General features: G+C 42.5%; 1 protein-coding gene across 2 annotated transcripts; it reads right to left on the reverse strand.

The window, feature by feature from the left end:
• Positions 1-7,760: 7,760 nt before the first annotated feature.
• LOC110534529 (ATP-binding cassette sub-family E member 1) lies at positions 7,761-19,636 on the reverse strand. 2 transcript variants are annotated; one of them, XM_021619415.2, is made up of 19 exons: positions 19,472-19,636; positions 18,464-18,617; positions 18,161-18,246; positions 17,953-18,050; positions 17,713-17,830; positions 17,303-17,440; positions 17,098-17,167; positions 14,057-14,153; positions 13,880-13,969; positions 13,461-13,582; positions 12,827-12,900; positions 12,481-12,628; positions 12,338-12,397; positions 11,876-11,934; positions 11,642-11,752; positions 11,102-11,244; positions 10,772-10,894; positions 10,249-10,360; positions 7,761-8,446 (listed from the first exon to the last, which is right to left on the reverse strand). In XM_021619415.2, exons 2-19 carry the CDS (start codon positions 18,564-18,566, stop codon positions 8,399-8,401), a joined length of 1,800 nt encoding a protein of 599 aa, XP_021475090.1. In that variant the 5' UTR covers positions 18,567-18,617; positions 19,472-19,636; the 3' UTR covers positions 7,761-8,398. The 2 variants fall into 2 exon arrangements, with proteins under 2 accessions (XP_021475090.1, XP_021475089.1); XM_021619414.2 differs by having other exon boundaries at positions 18,464-18,622.
• Between the last annotated feature and the right edge of the window lie 350 nt (positions 19,637-19,986).

Here is a 19,986-nt window from a genome sequence, read left to right on the forward strand (position 1 = left end):
GGGCTGTTAAATGTCACTATGTGTGGGTATAGCAGGGCTGTTAAATGTCACTATGTGTGGGTATAGCAGGGCTGTTAAATGTCACTATGTGTGGGTATAGCAGGGCTGTTAAAATGTCACTATGTGTGGGTATAGCAGGGCTGTTAAATGTCACTACGTGTGGGTATAGCAGGGCTGTTGAATGTCACTATGTGTGGGTATAGCAGGGCTGTTAAATGTCACTATGTGTGGGTATAGCAGGGCTGTTAAATGTCACTATGTGTGGGTATAGCAGGGCTGTTAAATGTCACTATGTGTGGGTATAGCAGGGCTGTTGAATGTCACTATGTGTGGGTATAGCAGGGCTGTTAAATGTCACTATGTGTGGGTATAGCAGGGCTGTTAAATGTCACTATGTGTGGGTATAGCAGGGCTGTTGAATGTCACTATGTGTGGGTATAGCAGGGCTGTTAAATGTCACTATGTGTGGGTATAGCAGGGCTGTTGAATTGAACACTTGTTAAAGAAGCAGAAGCTTGGGGACATCCCTCCCTTGCTTTGTTGACCTTTAAGGGAGAGAGAGAGAGGCAAGCTGCACCCACCTACCCAGACTGAATGATGTCATGCCACCCACCTCCAGACCAGTGCTGGATTGATCTCTGTAGCACCACACCTTAGCCCCCCTGGGCTGCATGTAGCTATGTCCTCACTGCCCTGCACCCGAGGGAGGCAGGTGGAGGGACTTTAGGAGGGAGGCGGTCGTGGGGTTAGGGTCAGGGGTAATGTGGTTACAAGCTCAGTTAACTGCTCCAATCCAATCGTTCTTGATTAGGGGTTGTTGCATCATTTTACCCACTCCAGGGCAGACAGACCACCACTCTTTCCTCCCACGCTACCCCCTCCTATAGTCTAGTTATTCACCCCCTCTCCCTCCTGTAGTATCTTCCCCCTTTCTCTAATATCTTCCCCCTCCTCTAGTATCTTCCCCTTTCTCTCTCTAATATCACCCCCCCTTTCTCCTCTAGTCTTTCACCCATTTCACCCTCTAATATCTTCCCTCTATCTCCCCCCCCCCCTCTCCCTCTAATATCTTCCTTCCTCTATCCCCCCTCTCTCCTCTAGTATCTCCCCCCTAATATCTTCTCCCCATCTCTCTCCCTCTATCTTCCCTCTATCTTTCCCCGCTCTCTCTCCCTCTAATATCTTCCCTCTATCTTTCCACTCTAATATCTTCCCTCCTCTATCCCCCCCTCTCTCCTCTAGTAACTCCCCCCTCATATCTTCTCCCCATCTCTCTTCTCTAGTATCTCCACCCCCCTCTCTCTCTCCCTCCTCCTTCAGTGTGCAGCCTAGGCCTAAGGGGGAGACCCGTCCCATCGATCATGGCCAATTACCACAGCAACCCTCTCAGGACAGTACAGTGACAGTCAGACCTTGGTTCAAATACTATTTGAAATCACTTCAAATTCTTTATTTGAGCGTTATTGAGCTTGCCTGGCGCAATGGAACCAGTACAATAGTCACACGGCTGTAAACCCAGTCCATCTAGAACCACAGGCAGGCCAAATCAACAGTTAAGTATTTGAAAGATTTCAAAGAATATTTGAACCCAGGTCTGCTGTCTACAGATCTCCAATAACCTCTGGCCTACTATATACTACACTTTATGAGTCCTCTGAGTAGGATGGAGAGGATGGCTGAGAGATCAGTTGGTTAGTCCCCATAGGACAGTGATATGGAGGGGGTCACCTTCTGGAAAATGACAGTGGCTGCATCTGAAATCCACCCTATTCCCTGTATAGCGTAGTACTTTATACCAGGGGCCAGAGGGCCAACAAACAGATCTCTCCACAATCTCACCAAGATTTCAATTTCAAATCAAATCAAATTTGATTTGTCACATGCTTTGTAAACAACAGGTGTAGGCTAACAGTGAAATGCTGACTGATGGGCCCTTCCCAACCACGCTGAGAGAACAAAAGAAATGAAAAATGAACAAAAGAAAAAGAAAAATGGAGAGAAAAAAAGCCAAACAACTCAGATGTAGCCAACCTTGTCGTGTACCAAGCTCAGTTTCCAAATGTTTTTCTCCTATTCAAAGGGAGGAATCCCCTAGCCCTCACTCTGCTGTGACAGCCATCACTATTAACGTTGAACATAATGAACATAAACGCAAAACTCTATTTCTTAGAGTCAATGGCTCTTTACCCCCATCTAGTGTTGGTTGCATGGTTGACTTTGAAACAGTACAATATAGAATTTTAGTTAGGATATTCTGTCATTTGCACCTTTAAAGGGAAAGATTCACCCATTTTGATTGTTATATAGTTTTTGTGCATCTCTGAACAATGTTCTATCTATGCTGGAAGTTAATAGGAATACAGCTTTTTGATCATGAAAACCTATATCATACATGTCCAGGGTTGGGTAGGTTACTTTCTAAATGTAATCCGTTAGTTACTAGTTATCTGTCAAAAATTGTAATCAGTAACAATTTTGGATTACCCAAACTCAGTAACGTAATCTGATTACATTGTTACTTTTAGTTTACTTTCCCCTTAAGAGGCATTAGAAGAAGACAAAACTGTATGTTACCAATTGATTTATCCTGAAATAGATGTCGTTCAATGTTAAAGTTTACATAGCTGGCCATATATGAATGTTACATTTTACTTTATGGGTTGGTTATGTAGGCTTCTTCTAACCCATCTCTTTTTACTACTACATAGATACTACATAGATTAAATTATACCTTTACATTGAATCAGAATTCCAGTCATTCCAATAAATGTTATACTCCTTGATCTTCAAGAATAGGACTTGGAAATATGGAAATATAGATTAGGCAAATTGTTTTAACTGAGCTACAGACTTATTAGCCAACCCTACTTTGTTTACGATTTTGTTGTCAAGGAGGACTGATTTGGCTCATTGATTAGAGTTGTTGAGCTCATGGAATTGCATGCTTTGAGCACTAGTGAAAAGTGCTATTTTCATGTGAAAAATGAATGCCATATGCTGCATTTGCTATAGGCCTATTGTTACCCTTTGCCTTTTTACCTGTTGGTGACACTTTGATATCGTGATAATATGCAGCTGTTTAAAGGGCAAATCCACAGATTAAACAATAAAATGGACACCCCACCTATTTTGGTTGAGGGATGGGCCTGGAGAAATGTAACCACTGTCAGATTAATAGACAGAGCTATGGATGCAAGGACTGACCATCCATGATATAACAATGGTTTTAACCATGTTATGAGGTTATATACAGTGTTCATAAACATTGGAATAAAACAAGCTAATATTTTGGGTTCTAAACTCATGAGATAAATTATACTCTTTTAAAAAAAAAAAATCATAGATAGATAATTCTAATTTATAAATCCAAAAATGGATGTAGCCATTACAGACTGCCCCTTTAAGTCTATCAAAGGTGTACAAGTTCAAGCATGTGTCCATCAGGACAATGGATTTAAAAAAAAAATTATCAGCCTCCTCCCTAAGTGTGTCTTACTCACTGCTCTAGCACACTCTGCTAACCCTGATGTCCTTGCCGTGTCTGAATCCTGGCTCAGGAAGGCCACCAAAAATTCTGAGATTTCCATACCCAACTATAACATCTTCCGTCAAGATAGAACTGCCAAAGGGGGAGGAGTTGCAGTCTACTGCAGAGATAGCCTGCAAAGTAATGTCATACTCTCCAGGTCCATACCCAAACAGTTCGAACTACTAATTTTGAAAATTACTCTCTCCAGAAATAAGTCTCTCACTGTTGCCGCCTGCTACCGACCCCCCTCAGCTCCCAGCTGTGCCCTGGACACCATTTGTGAATTGATCGCCCCCCATCTAGCTTCAGAGTTTGTTCTGTTAGGTGACCTAAACTGGGATATGCTTAACACCCCGGCAGTCCTACAATCTAAGCTAGATGCCCTCAATCTCACTCAAATCATCAAGGAACCCACCAGGTACAACCCTAACTCTGTAAACAAGGGCACCCTCATTGACGTCATCCTGACCAACTGGCCCTCCAAATACACCTCCGCTGTCTACAACCAGGATCTCAGCGATCACTGCCTCATTGCCTGTATCCGCTACGGAGCCGCAGTCAAACGACCACCCCTCATCACTGTCAAACGCTCCCTAAAACACTTCTGTGAGCAGGCCTTTCTAATCGACCTGGCCCGGGTATCCTGGAAGGACATTGACCTCATCCCGTCAGTTGAGGATGCCTGGTCTTTCTTTAAAAGTAACTTCCTCACCATTTTAGATAAGCATGCTCCGTTCAAAAAATGCAGAACTAAGAACAGATATAGCCCCTGGTTCACTCCAGACCTGACTGCCCTCGACCAGCACAAAAACATCCTGTGGCGGACTGCGCTAACATCGAATAGTCCCCGCGATATGCAACTGTTCAGGGAAGTCAGGAACCAATACACACAGTCAGTCAGGAAAGCTAAAGCCAACTTCTTCAGGCAGAAGTTTGCATCCTGTAGCTCCAACTCCAAAAAGTTCTGGGACACTGTGAAGTCCATGGAGAACAAGAGCACCTCCTCCCAGCTGCCCACTGCACTGAGACTAGGTAACATGGTCACCACCGATAAATCCATGATTATCGAAAACTTCAACAAGCATTTCTCAACGGCTGGCCATGCCTTCCGCCTGGCTACTCCAACCTCGGACAACAGCTCCCCCCCCCCCGCAGCTACTCGCCCAAGCCTCTCCAGGTTCTCCTTTACCCAAATCCAGATAGCAGATGTCCTGAAAGAGCTGCAAAACCTGGACCCGTACAAATCAGCTGGGCTGGACAATCTGGACCCTCTATTCCTGAAACTATCCGCCGCCATTGTCGCAACCCCTATTACCAGCCTGTTCAACCTCTCTTTCATATCGTCTGAGATCCCCAAGGATTGGAAAGCTGCCGCAGTCATCCCCCTCTTCAAAGGGGGCGACACCCTGGACCCAAACTGTTACAGACCTATATCCATCCTGCCCTGCCTATCTAAGGTCTTCGAAAGCCAAGTCAACAAACAGGTCACTGACCATCTTGAATCCCACCGTACCTTCTCCGCTGTGCAATCTGGTTTCCGAGCCGGTCACGGGTGTACCTCAGCCACGCTCAAGGTACTAAACGATATCATAACCGCCATCGATAAAAGACAGTACTGTGCAGCCGTCTTCATAGACCTTGCCAAGGCTTTCGACTCTGTCAATCACCGTATTCTTATCGGCAGACTCAGTAGCCTCGGTTTTTCGGATGACTGCCTTGCCTGGTTCACCAATTACTTTGCAGACAGAGTTCAGTGTGTCAAATCGGAGGGCATGCTGTCCGGTCCTCTGGCAGTCTCTATGGGGGTGCCACAGGGTTCAATTCTCGGGCCGACTCTTTTCTCTGTATATATCAATGATGTTTCTCATGCTGCGGGCGATTCCCTGATCCACCTCTACGCAGACGACACCATTCTATATACTTCCGGCCCGTCCTTGGACACTGTGCTATCTAACCTCCAAACGAGCTTCAATGCCATACAGCACTCCTTCCGTGGCCTCCAACTGCTCTTAAACGCTAGTAAAACCAAATGCATGCTTTTCAACCGTTCGCTGCCTGCACCCGCACGCCTGACCAGCATCACCACCCTGGATGGTTCCGACCTTGAATATGTGGACATCTATAAGTACCTAGGTGTCTGGCTAGACTCTAAACTCTCCTTCCAGACCCATATCAAACATCTCCAATCGAAAATCAAATCAAGAGTCGGCTTTCTATTCCGCAACAAAGCCTCCTTCACTCACGCCGCCAAACTTACCCTAGTAAAACTGACTATCCTACCGATCCTCGACTTCGGCGACGTCATCTACAAAATTGCTTCCAACACTCTACTCAGCAAACTGGATGCAGTTTATCACAGTGCCATCCGTTTTGTCACTAAAGCACCTTATACCACCCACCACTGCGACTTGTATGCTCTAGTCGGCTGGCCCTCGCTACATATTCGTCGCCAGACCCACTGGCTCCAGGTCATCTACAAGTCCATGCTAGGTAAAGCTCCGCCTTATCTCAGTTCACTGGTTACGATGGCAACACCCATCCGTAGCACGCGCTCCAGCAGGTATATCTCACTGATCATCCCTAAAGCCAACACCTCATTTGGCCGCCTTTCGTTCCAGTTCTCTGCTGCCTGTGACTGGAACGAATTGCAAAAATCGCTGAAGTTGGAGACTTTTATCTCCCTCACCAACTTCAAACATCTGCTATCTGAGCAGCTAACCGATCGCTGCAGCTGTACATAGTCTATTGGTAAATAGCCCACCCATTTTCACCTACCTCATCCCCATACTGTTTTTATTTATTTATATTTTTCTGCTCTTTTGCACACCAATATCTCTACCTGTACATAACCATCTGATCATTTATCACTCCAGTGTTAATCTGCATAATTGTAATTATTTGCCTACCTCATGCCTTTTGCACACAATGTATATATAGACTCCCCTTTTTTTCTACTGTGTTATTGACTTGTTAATTGTTTACTCCATGTGTAACTCTGTGTTGTCTGTTCACACTGCTATGCCTTATCTTGGCCAGGTCGCAGTTGCAAATGAGAACTTGTTCTCAACTAGCCTACCTGGTTAAATAAAGGTGAAATAAAAAAATAAAAATAAAATGAATTACATTAAGCAATAAAAGCCACACTTTTATTCCATAGGCTTGGATCCGCACTATGCAGTTGTTGCAAGAGCACATGTTTCATTGGCTGTCCACTGGTTTCAAAAACAATGATTGATAGGCAACTTCAATTTATTGAATTCAACCATTATTGGGTTAAAATATTTAGATTAGTGAACACCCACCCACAACCCGTAAGGCGCAAATCGCAAAATGAGAGTAGCAGTGTGATTCGCATCAATGTGCTATGTAGCTATCAATAATAAGTGATATCCGTATCGCCGTAGACTACACCACTGCTGTCATCCTTACCTCCAAGCGTTTATTCAAGTTGGTTGCCGACAGCAGTCGCACAATTGGAAGACAGCTTGGACTGTAGCCTACAAAAGCCAATTCCTTTCTTTCGCCACGATCCATCAAACACATTTGGTGTGTCAAGAAACAAATTTAAAGTGAAACTTTTTTTCGATGCTGATTTGAACGTCATTGACATAAACAGAAGTGTCAAAGATTTTTCGCAAATATCCTTTCGGAATTTAAAAGTAATCCTTGAAGTAAACATCTAGTTTTTCAAAAGTACATAATCTGATTACAATATTTTTGCTGGTAATGTGACGGATTACAGGTAGTTTTTGTAGTCCCTTACATGTAACTGATTACATTACATATACGCCATTACTCCCCAAAACTGTACATGTCAGATTTCAATATTGGCCGATGTCATAACGTGGGAGGTTGCGATATTCCTACACCAAGAAATGTGTAATTTAACAGAGGGTCTCTATTTGTCTGCCTCTTTAGTCCAGGGTGTCGTTGCGAATGTCACACTGCGAGCCCCTGGTGAGATTAAGAATCCTACATTGATAGTTGGTTTAGGCGATTTTACAACTAGCTAGCTACTTCACATGCTAATATTAACTTTGGTATTATTGTATGTAGCTACGTTTACTAGCTTGCTACCTAGCTCGCCAACCAGCACATAGAGCGTTGCATGTTTTGTAGTTGACTTGAGCTGCAATAGATTTCCACATGTTGCTACCAACCTTGTAAAGACAAAATAAATACTTGTTCACAAATAAGGACAAATTGAATTGTGGAATAACACATTGACAAGAACTGTATAGAGACACTTTTAATTGTTGAACCGCAGAATATGAAGGTATATTGCCTTTAATTCCAGTAAATAGATAATGTATTACTTCAGATGTGCATTTTTTGATGGAGAACCAACGAACCGCAGTAGTCTGCTGCCCTCTTGTGGACAAAACCCACAATTTCACTTTCAAAAAACACCACCATACTCAGGAAATGGTGTTTATTCATAAGATACCATTTTAAAATGACATGAATTGGATGACTCTTTGATAAAACACTCCTTTGACTCCCAAAGGTAGGTGTGTGTGTGGGCGAGTTTGTTTTGCATAGCCCTGTGCACACAGGTGGTTGAAGATTTCACTTTAGGACCAATGGTCTAATATGTAAACCCCAGTGCACCAGGCAATGCAAAACAAACTCACCCTGTGTGTGCACGCATACGTATGACTCTGGTGGTCCACTCAGGTTGGGTCTCTAAGCCATCAGCCCAAGGGGGGGCAGTAGGGTAGGGCTACGTTCCAAATACCCACACTAACATCACTTAGAACGGAGCAATGTACCATGGAATGCTAGTGTGGGTACTGGAACAGCCATACAGGTGTCAGGGCTTGAGGAGGATGGATCTGGAGGTCTCTGATGGCGGGAAGGTTTGGTCCTTTAGTCATCCAGGAAGAAGTAGTTCCCACTCTTCTTCTGTTCACAATCCTAGATATACAACATATAGATTGGGTTACAGAGGAGCCACAATCCTAGATATATAACAGGTGAGAGCAAATTAAATAAAATGGATTGATGCTGAATGAAATGACTGAAAGTCAATAAGTTTACTAAAAGCACAAAAGGGATGTAAATAAAAATGTAGGTTTTAAACACTCAGTATTTCCCTGTACTAGAGGTCGACCGATTATGATTTTTCAACACCGATACCGATTGGAGGACAAAAGAAGGTGATACCGATTAATCGGACGATTTTTAAAATGTATTTGTAATGACAATTACAACAATACTGAATGAACACTTACTTTAAACACATCAATAAAATCAATTTAGCCTCAAATAAATAATGAAACATGTTCAATTTGGTTTAAATAATGCAAAAACAAAGTGTTGGAGAAGAAAGTAAAAGTGCTATATGTGCCATGTAAGAAAGCTAACATTTAAGTTCCTTGCTCAGAACATGAGAACATATGAAAGTTGGTGGTTCCTTTTAACACGAGTCTTCAATATTCCCAGGTAAGAAGTTTTAGGTTGTAGTTATTATAGGAATTATAGGACTATTTCTCTCTATACCATTTGTATTTCATATACCTTTGGATGTTTTTATAGTCACTTTAGTATTGCCAGTGTAACAGTATAGCTTCCGTACCTCTCCTCGCTCCTACCTGGGCTCGACCCAGGAACACAACAGCCACCCTCTAAGCAGCGTTACCCATGCAGAGCAAGGGGAACAACTACTCCAAGTCTCAGAGCGAGTGACGTTTGAAACGCTATTAGCGCGCACCCCGCTAACCATTTCACATCACATCGTTACACCAGCCTAATCTCGGGAGTTAATAGGCTTGAAGTCATAAACAGCAGAGCTACTGGCAAAATGCACAAAAGTGCTGTTTGAATGAATGCTTATGAGCCTGCAGGTGGCTACCATCGCTCAGTCAGACTGCTCTATCAAATCATACTTAATTATAACATAATAACACACAGAAATACGAGCCTTAGGTCATTAATATGGTAGAATCCAGAAATCATCATCTCGAAAACAAGACGTTTATTCTTTCAGTGAAATACGGGACCGTTCCGTATTTTATCTAACGGGTGGCATCCATCAGTCTAAATATTCCTGTTACATTACACAACCTTCAATGTTATGTCATAATTACGTAAAATTCTGGCAAATTAATTCGCAACAAGCCAGGCTGTCCAAACTGTTGCATATACTCTGACTCTGTGCGCAATGAACGCTAGAGAAGTGACAATTTCACCTGGTTAATATTGCCTGCTAACCTGGATTTCTTTTAGCTAAATTTTTTAAGAAAGGCATTGGTGTTTATGGTTAGGTACACGGCGCAACGACAGTCCTTTTTCGCGAATGCCGCACTGCATCGATTTATATGCAACGCAGGACACGCTAGATAAACTAGTAATATTGATTAAGTTTAATGCTAGCTAGCAACTTACTTTGGCTTCTTACTGCATTCGCGTAACAGACAGGCTCCTCGTGAGGCAGGTGGTTAGAGCGTTGGACTAGTTAACCGTAAGGTTGCAAGACTGAATCCCTGAGCTGACAAGGTAAAAATGTTGTTCTGCCACTGAACAAGGCAGTTAACCCACCGTTCCTAGGCCGTCATTGAAAATAAGAATTTGTTCTTAACTGACTTGCCTAGTTAATTAAAGATTATATAAAGGTGTAAATCGGCATCCAAAATTACCGATTTCCGATTGTTATGTACTTGAAATCAGCCCTAATTAAATCGACCATTCCGATTAAATCGTCGACCTCTACCCTGTACCTTTATGGAATTCATCTTATTGATCCTTGGTCGGAAGTTGTTGGGGTCTCTCCTGAACGTTATCTCCAGCTGTGATAGGAACTTGTTCATCCCTGCGAGTAAGGTCTGTGGCCTGAGAGGTCAAAAGATGACGGGTTACACAGTTGCTTAAGAGCTAAACATCTGTCTTGTCATGAAAATACCACTTTGTCAGACTGGAACATCAATTTCAGTCAGGATGACAGTTTGCTTACAAATGAACCAATAAGCAGTTTGAAAGAGGAAGAAAACAAAAGCCACCACAGATAAGAACATCAGATATTAAAAGCCACCACAGATAAGAACATCAGATATTAAAAGCCACCACAGATAAGAACATCAGATATTAAAAGCCACCACAGATAAGAACATCAGATATTAAAAGCCACCACAGATAAGAACATCAGATATTAAAAGCCACCACAGATAAGAACAGCCGACGTCATGCTGCTGGGTAAATCAGTGGATGAGACTCATGCCAAATGAATGTGGAGGGTTAACGTACGTGTTGGCAGCGGTGCTTCGCGAGGGAATACCGTCAAACACAATGACGCGGTCAGCCAGGTAGGTGGCCATGATGAAGTCATGCTCCACCACAAACGCAGTCTTCTTAGCGTGGAGGATGAATCTACAAACAATGAATATATCAAAATCAATGGCGTCCATTAAGGTTTGGGAGGTTGTAGGGTTTCTGTATTTCCTGTCAAACAACATATTCAGGGTTTGTGAATGGTACTGCTGTGAGCAATGTACAGCACGAGGTGGATCACTTTGCTGGAGGTAGAAGTTCACCCCACCCTAACCACAGATCTAGGATCAGAGTGTGTGTGTTTACCTTTTGATGACCTTGGCACACACGAGACGCTGCTCAGAGTCCAGGTAGGCAGAGGGCTCGTCTATCAGGTAGACATCAGCTGGTTTCCCCAGACACAGGGCCATGGCCACCCTCTGCAACTCTCCTCCAGACAGGTTCTGGACCTACAGAGACAAGCAGGGGGGTGTTCATTAGACACCAAACGGAGTAAAACGGACTGAAACAGGGAGTACCTGGGCATGTCCAATAAGAAATGCTTGCTTTCATTCTCTGGTCCAGTGTGTATGGTATGTATGGGGCGGCAGGGTAGCCTAGTGGTTAGAGCATTGGACTAGTAAACGAAAGGTTGCAAGTTCAAATCCCCAAGCTGACAAGGTACAAATCTGTCGTTCTTCCCCTGTACAAGGCAGTTGTTCCTAGGCCGTCATTGAAGGAAAGTAGGAAAGTGATTTGCATTAGACATGTTTTATTCTGTTCTTAATGGACAAGTTAAGGAAGTAGTTGCTCATCGTTGCAAAACATTCAATGAGAACTGAACACAACCCAGAAAGCACAACTTACGTCCTGGTCAATGATGCTCTCAATCTGCATAGGCTTCATGACGTCAGTCACAAACTGGGGGTGAGTGTAGGCGTCTCGGATCTTCTCATGGAGCAGAGCCCGCACACTACCCTACAGACAGAGGACATGAGGAAGTTAGTCAGGGGCTGAGGGGCACACTACCCTACATGAGATGAGGGGCAGGTGTCTGTTAGAGGTGTGTAGTTGTCAAGGCAGTGACTGGTTGGTACCTACTTTGAATTTGGGGCTGATCTTTTGGGGTTTGTAGCTGACGTTCAGGATAGGCACTTCCCCTTTGGAAGTAATAGAAAATGTTTAGGAAAAATGGACAGAGAGTGTACAAAACAATAAGAACACCTACCTAATAGTGTTGCACCACCCCCTTTAGCCATCAAAACAGTCCCACTTCAATATTTTGTCTCCATTCACCCTCTGAAAGGCACACACACAAAATCCATGTCTCAATTGTCTTAAGGCTTAAAAATCCTTACTTAACCTGTCTCCTCCCCTTCATCTACACTGATTGAAGTGGATTTAACAAGTGACATCAATAAGGGATCATAGCTTCACCTGGATTCTTTGTCATGGAAAGAGCAGGTGTTCCTAATGTTTTGTACACTCAGTATATATTAGAGTACATGGTTCCAGCAATTAGACGATGTGAAGAGGAATTAAAATTTGTCAAATGTTATTTACCCCCTTCATCTGGTTTCAGACGGCCAGCCAGCATTCTGATGAACGTGGTTTTGCCCGTCCCTGAAAGAGAGGATTTAGAAATAACACTCATTATATGGAACTTGGTTGATAAAGACACACACACTCTTCCCCCACCTACTCACCATTCTCTCCCAGCATGACCATGATCTCAGAGTCAGTGAACTCTCCTTCCAGGATCTCCAGGGCAAAGTCCCCCATGTTCTTCTTCATGTGGGGGTACTGGTAGTGGCACATCCTCTTGATCTCCTCCTCGTTGGCCGTCTCCGCCACCTAGTGTTGTTTTACTACATTATTATGAACTAGACGGTTCGAGCCCTGAATGCTGTTTGGCTGAAATACCAGTTTATAATAGCAACAAGGCACCTCTGGGGTTTGTGGCACTGCGTTGCGTCGTGCATAAGAACAGCCCTTTGCCGTGGTATATTGGCCATATGCCACATATCCTCAGGCTTAATTGTATCACATTACCTTGAACACAAGCGATATCTCCCTGAAGCGCAGATTCTCCGTGGGCACATAGCCGTCCAGGAAGATGTTGATGCCTGGAGAAAGGAGCGGAGGAAGCCTGGGGTTAGAGGTGAAGTGGTCAAGTGAACAGGACAGGTGTGCATTGGGAAGATATCCATTGGTTGTGGTGATATGCTCCACTGACAGATTGTGAAAAGCTGTGTTACCATTTGGAGGGTAAGTGACAGAGGGGTGGTCTATGGGGTGCTGCGCTAGGCTACGGCCTTAAGGCTTTGAAATGTCTGTACCAGTTGGCTCTGCAGCAGACCCATTAGAGTTAGTCCCTAGTGGGGTCAGAGTGGGGGTTTACTGTAGCAGAGATCAAGTTGAGACAGATCTTCATTTGTCTTCACAGACTAGACTGTAGCCTGCCATGTACTGAGGATATACTTTATCCATTGATATCAATGCAAATAATAATAATGAAGTACACATACCAATAGCCAGGGCGTCATTGTGAATGAAGTAAGAGGGTGGTAGAGGTAGTCTCGCCTTCCTTGACTCCAAAGGCCATAGTGACCGCTCCATAAGCACTGGACACTCCTTACAGACCGCGTGGTGTTTATGGTGTAATATGAAGTATTTAGGGTCCTACCTTCTCTAACTCCAAAGGGCATAGTGACCACTCCATAGGCGCTGGGCACTCCGTACAGACAGCAGATGAAGTCAGACAGGTAGTCCAGCACACTCAGGTCGTGTTCCACCACTATGATGTATCTGGGAGAGTGGACAAAATAAGAGTCAAGAGTCTACAAGACAAGAAAAAGCTGATGGAAGAACAGTGGATAATGTTCAAGTAGGCATAAAACCAAAAGTAAACCAAGTGAAATAGGGCGGAACAACCAGGTTGGTGTTTACTAGGAATAAAGCAGAAAAAACTGCCAGGGCAGTACTACCTGAATTTGTCCAATGAGAAACTGTTTTTTCTTTTTCCGTTGCAAAACGCTTTGCTACTGTATGCCCTTTTGAACAGGACCCAGGTCTCTAGTGAGAGCATCATGTAATGTAACAGACCTGTCTGGGGAGATGAGGGAGCGGATGGTGACGGCAGCTCTTAGACGTTGCTTAACATCCAGGTAACTGGACGGCTCATCAAACATGAAGCTGGAAGGAACCACATAAAGAGAGCCGCGTTAAGAACCACAACATAGTCTTGGACGGCTTCCGCTGAAGCTGGTGCTGTTGACTTACATGTCTGCTCTCTGGATGCAGACCACAGCGATGGCAAAGCGCTGCAGCTCTCCTCCTGATAGGTCCTCCACATTCCTCTCCCTGAGATGAGTCAGATCTGGGACAGGAGAGAGATTATTTAATCTGCTGGCCAAATTGTATATTTTACTGACAACTTGACTGTAGAAGTGGGTCAAAAGTAGAGGTCAACCGATTAATCGGAATGGCCGATTAATTGGGGCCGATTTCAAACTTTCATAACAATCGGTTCTCTGCCTTTTTGGACATAGATTATGGCCGATTACATTGCACTCCACGAGGAGACTGCATGGCAGGCCGACTACCTGTTATGTGAGTGCAGCAAGGAGCCACGGTAAGGTGCTAGCTAGCATTAAACTTAGCTTATAAAAAAAACAATCAATCTTAACATAATCACTAGTTAACTACACAAGGTTGATGATATTACTGGTTTATCTAGCATGTCCTGCGTTGCATATAATCGATGCGGTGCCTGTTGATTCAATGATAAATTACAGCCTACTTCGCCAAATGGGTGATTTAACAAGCGCATTCGTGAAAAAAGCACTGTCGTTGCACCAGTGTACCTAACCATAAACACCAATGCCTTTTTTAAAATCAATACACAAGTATATATATTTTTTTTAAACCTGCATATTTAGTTAACATTGCCTGCTAACATGATTTTATTTTAACTAGGGAAATTGTGTCACTTCTCCTGCGTTCTGTGCAAGCAAAGTCAGGGTATACGCAGCAGTTTGGGCCGACTAGCTCGTTGCAAACTGTGTGAAGACCATTTCTTCCTAACAAAGACCGTAATTAATTTGCCAGAATTGTACATAATTATGACATAACTTTGAAGGTTGTGTAACGTAACAGCAATATTTAGAGACTTAGGGATGCCACATAACGGTTCTGTATTTCACTAAAAGAATAAACGTTTTGTTTTTGAAATGATAGTTTCTGGATTTGACCATATTCATAACCTAAGGCTCGTATTTCTGTGTTATTATATTATAATTAAGTCTATGATTTGATAGAGCAGTCTGAGCGGTGGTAGGCAGCAACAGGCTTGTAAGCATTCATTCAAACAGGACTTTCCTGCATTTGCCAGCAGCTCTTCAAGCATTGTGCTGTTTATGACTTCAAGCCTATCAACTCCCAAGATTAGGCTGGCAATACTAAAGTACCTATTAGAACATCCAATAGTCAAAGGTATATGAAATACAAATGGTATAGAGAAATAGTCCTATAATAACTACAACCTCTCTTACCTGGGAATATTGAAGACTCAGGTTAAAAGGAACTTGAACGTTAACTTTTTTACATGGCACATATTGCACTTTTACTTTCTTCTCCAACACTTTGTTTTTGCATTATTTAACCTGTTAGAGCTCTAGGGGCGCTATTTCATTTTTGGATAAAAAACGTTCCCGTTTTAAGCGCGGTATTTTGTCACGAAAAGATGCTCGACTATGCATATTCCTGACAGTTTTGGAAAGAAAACACTCTGAAGTTTCAGAATCTGCAAAGATTTTGTCTGTAAGTGCCCCAGAACTCATTCTACAGGCAAAACCAAGATGATGCATCACCCAGGAATTAGCAGAATTTCTGAAGCTCTGTTTTCCATTCTCTCCTTATATGGCTGTGATTGCGCAACGAATGAGCCTACACTTTCTGTCGTTCGCCCAAGGTCTTAGCAGCATTGTGACGTATTTGTAGGCATATCATTGGAAGATTGACCATAAGAGACTACATTTTCCAAGTGTCCGCCTGGTGTCCTGCGTCGAATTCGGTGCGCAATTGCCAGCTGCTTCTACTTTACCATTTGATTCAGGGGAGAAAGCATGTGTCCAAGAACGATGTATCAATGAAGAGATATGTGAAAAACACCTTGATGATTGATTCTAAACAACGTTTGCCATGTTTTCAGTCGATATTATGGAGTTAATTTGGAAAAAAGTTCGCGTTTTGAGAGTATCCTCATTGAAAACATCAGAAGTTCTTCAAAGGTAAATGATTTTATTTGAAGGCTTTTATGTTTTTGTTAATGTTGCGTGCTGGATGCTAACGCTAATGCTAACGCTAAATGCTAACGCGAAATGCTAATGCTAGCTAGCTACTTTTACACAAATGATTGTTTTCCTATGGTTGAGAAGCATATTTTGAAAATCTGAGATGACAGTGTTGTTTACAAAAGGCTAAGCTTGAGAGATGGCATATTTATTTCATTTGCGATTTTCATAAATAGTTAACGTTGTGTTATGCTAATGAGCTTGCTGATAGATTTACACAATCCTGGATACAGGGGTTTTCTCATAGCTAAACGTGACGCAGAAAACGGAGCGATTTGTCCTAAACAAATAATCTTTCAGGAAAAACTGAACATTTGCTATCTGAGAGTCTCCTCATTGAAAACATCTGAAGTTCTTCAAAGGTAAATGATTTTATTTGAATGCTTTTCTGTTTTTTTGTGTAAATGTTGCCAGCTGAATGCTAATGCTAAATGCTACGTTAGCCATCAATACTGTTACACAAATGCTTGTTTTGCAATGGTTGAGAAGCATATTTTGAAAATCTGAGATGACAGTGTTGTTAACAAAAGGCTAAGCTTGAGAGCTAGCATATTTATTTCATTTCATTTGCGATTTTCATGAATAGTTAACGTTGCGTTATGGTAATGAGCTTGAGTCTGTATTCACGATCCCGGATCCGGGATGGGGAGATCAGAAAGGTTAAACCAAATTGAACAGGTTTCATTACTTATTTGAGACTACATTGATTTTATTGATCTATTATATTAAGTTAAAATAGTGTTTATTCAGTATTGTTGTAATTGTCATTATTACAAATATATATCAAAAAAAATAATTTGGCCGATTAATCAGGATCGTCTTTTTTTGGTCCTCCAATAATTGGTATCGGCATTGAAAATTTATAATCGGTCGACCTCTAGTCAAAAGGAACATTTTTTAAAACATAAATGGAAAGAGTTAGGATTACACACAAATTATAGAAAAGGTGAGAAACCAATCTAAACGTACCGAGCTGCTCACAGACGATGGTCTCAGTCTTGGAGTCGTCTTTCCTGCTCAGAATGGAGCCCACAGTCCCCTAGTGGCAGAACACAGCACTACTGTTAGCCCGTCAGACAACAATTCTGTACAGATCTGTGTATCTGGAACACACCAATTCTATCCCCGCATTAATTTCTACAGGCCTAAACCCACACCCACAGGCTTGACTGACCTTGACAGTCTTGGGGATCTGGTCGACGTACTGGGGCTTGACGATGGCTTTCAGGTCATCCTCCAGGATCTTGGTAAAGTAGTTCTGGAGCTCAGAGCCACGGAAGTAGGTCAGGATCTCCTGCCAGTCTGGTGGAGCCTGGTGGAGGAACGGGAGAGAATTGAGCTTTTGAAACTAGGGATAGAGTGATGGTAACACAGCACAGTGTTTAAGTAACTAGTTGCATTTCTGTAATTTAGCTGACATTGTGAGGTCATTCAGCTGACACTAAAGACATTCTGCAGACATTATAATTATGCAGAGGGACTTAAGTGACCCTTTAAACATTGTAAAGCTAGATAATAATGTATTAGACATCTGGCTACATTCTCTACAAGGCTGTGTCATAAAACGAATAGTTACACACTTACATCGTACTTCCCCAAGTTAGGCTTCTGTTTTCCAGCCAGAATTTTCAGTGCCGTGGATTTCCCGATTCCGTTGGTGCCCACAAGTCCCAGAACCTCTCCAGGTCTGGGAATGGGTAATCTGGAATGGAATATTGCACAAGTACAGTCCATGGATTCAAGAGAGAAACAAACATTCATTGAGATTAGGCCTACAGGTCTATGAGACAAACACAGCTCTCTTTACCTTGAAAAGTAACCCACCTATGCAACTTGAAGGAGTTGGCACAGTATCTGTGAGTTGTCTCTTTCTCGAGGTTGCTTGGCAAGTTGACAATAGACAAGGCCCCAAATGGACATTTCTGGAATAAAAAAAAGTCTGTGCTAAGTGCTGTGTAATCAGGACTGAAGGACAATGCATAAAGAAAACTTTTCTATCAACAGAGGGTCAGTCATTTTGTTACGATTTTACCTTGATACAGATGCCACAACCGATACAGAGCGATTCAGAAATCCACACAATTTTGCTCTGAGCTGTGACCTCTATGCACAGTTTGCCTGCAAGACAAAAAGATTAAAGATGAATGACAATTGAGTCTTGAAAAGAGTCAACATGGACCATTTCAACTGTACATAATTTGAGGCATTATCGTTTAGGCTACGGCCTCAAGACCTGGAGGAATTAGTTAGTGTATGTGTCAGTCATATTATAATAGGACTAGATTATCAAGTACGAGGTTCAGCACAGTAGGAAAGGATGCAACACAAGTCGTACCCATGCGAACCACAGGGCAGCTCTTCTTGCACTCTTGCCGGCATTTCTTTGGCTTGCATTTGTCATGGTTCACAATGGCGATTCTGGTGTTTTTCTCCGACATTCTGCCTGCCCCTTGTCAATTCTTAGCGGAGCAGAATCCCTCCCCAGAGTACTGTGCTACAGAGATATGAGAGTTTAGATCAGACAAGGGTTAGGCCTGTAGCGTCTGCAGAGACAGTGAGTCAGATTAATAACAGTTTGGATGAATGAATACAAATGGCCTGTAAATTACTATTTATTATGAATTTCCATTAGCTGCTGCCAAGGCAGTAGCTACTCTTCCTGAGGTCCAGCAAAATTAAAGCAGTTATACAATTTTAAAAACATTACAATACATTCACAACAGATTTCACAACACATTAAGTGTGTGCCCCAAATCTGGGGGAGGCAAGGGAGAAGAATGTATCTAGCTATTTCCATCTCGTATCCATCTCCCACTTCGAGACAAGAAAGCAAGATGGATAACGTTATAACTTAGTAGGTACAACTAGATAACGAGTAACACTGAAATATGAAATGATAGCTATCAGCAAAGAGACTGAGACTAGCTGAGCAGTGTTGATGCCACTGACAGTTTAACTAGCTACATTAGCAAGTTTGCCAACTAACACGTAGTTTACCATAGCTTGCTATGTTACCCTAACGGTCACTTCATCCAAATCAGCTGAAAGGCGATACTGTTGGCTATACAAACTAGTTAGCCAGCTTACTAGTATCAGTGACCTATAATTAAACACGTGGTAATTTAACTGGCAGTTATAAACTATCAAATTAACGAACAGCTGTCATGTGAAATTATAACAGAGGCGGCTATGATACACTAGCTAGCAAGCTAACGTTAATTCGCTAACGAACAGTGCTGACGTTGGTGCTAGCTCTGTTAGCTAGCCAGCTGGACAAGCAGCCCATTAAAATGTTATTTGACAAGTTTGTCATTAATATAATTTATATATCAATCCAACTCACCCAGAAACACTCTTCGTGTGTTTCTGTCCTCCAGGTATGATACTTTTGGTTTTAAAGTGTCGTTTTACTACGGCGTTTCAAACAACGTGTTCTCAACTGGGACAGAACGCCGGGAAAAAAATGGCGCTCCCATGCGTAAAAGTTTAGCGACGTTCAGCCATGCGTCGCTGTGACGTTGGTATCTACGACAATACAAAGTGGGAGTAGGTTATTTGAGGTGATGGCAAAGCAGAACCATCTGTTTGAAATTCATAAAAATAAATTGAAGTGTATTATCAGAAATGTTTAATTGAATTTGTGAGACCTTCAATGTAATCTCGAGCTGATGTATAATTTTACCTCTGTAAAATACAATGGCTTAATTTCCTGCATGGCCTTAATAAATAAAAGTGTATCAATGGGTTCACCATGCCATCAATGAATAAAAGGGAAATATGTTACTTTTCGAAAACAAGTTATTTTAACTACATAGGCCCATTGATGCTAAGATGTTTAGAAATATGAATCATAATGTA

Source organism: Oncorhynchus mykiss, chromosome 10, assembly GCF_013265735.2.
Source record: "Oncorhynchus mykiss isolate Arlee chromosome 10, USDA_OmykA_1.1, whole genome shotgun sequence".
NCBI lineage: Eukaryota > Metazoa > Chordata > Actinopteri > Salmoniformes > Salmonidae > Oncorhynchus > Oncorhynchus mykiss.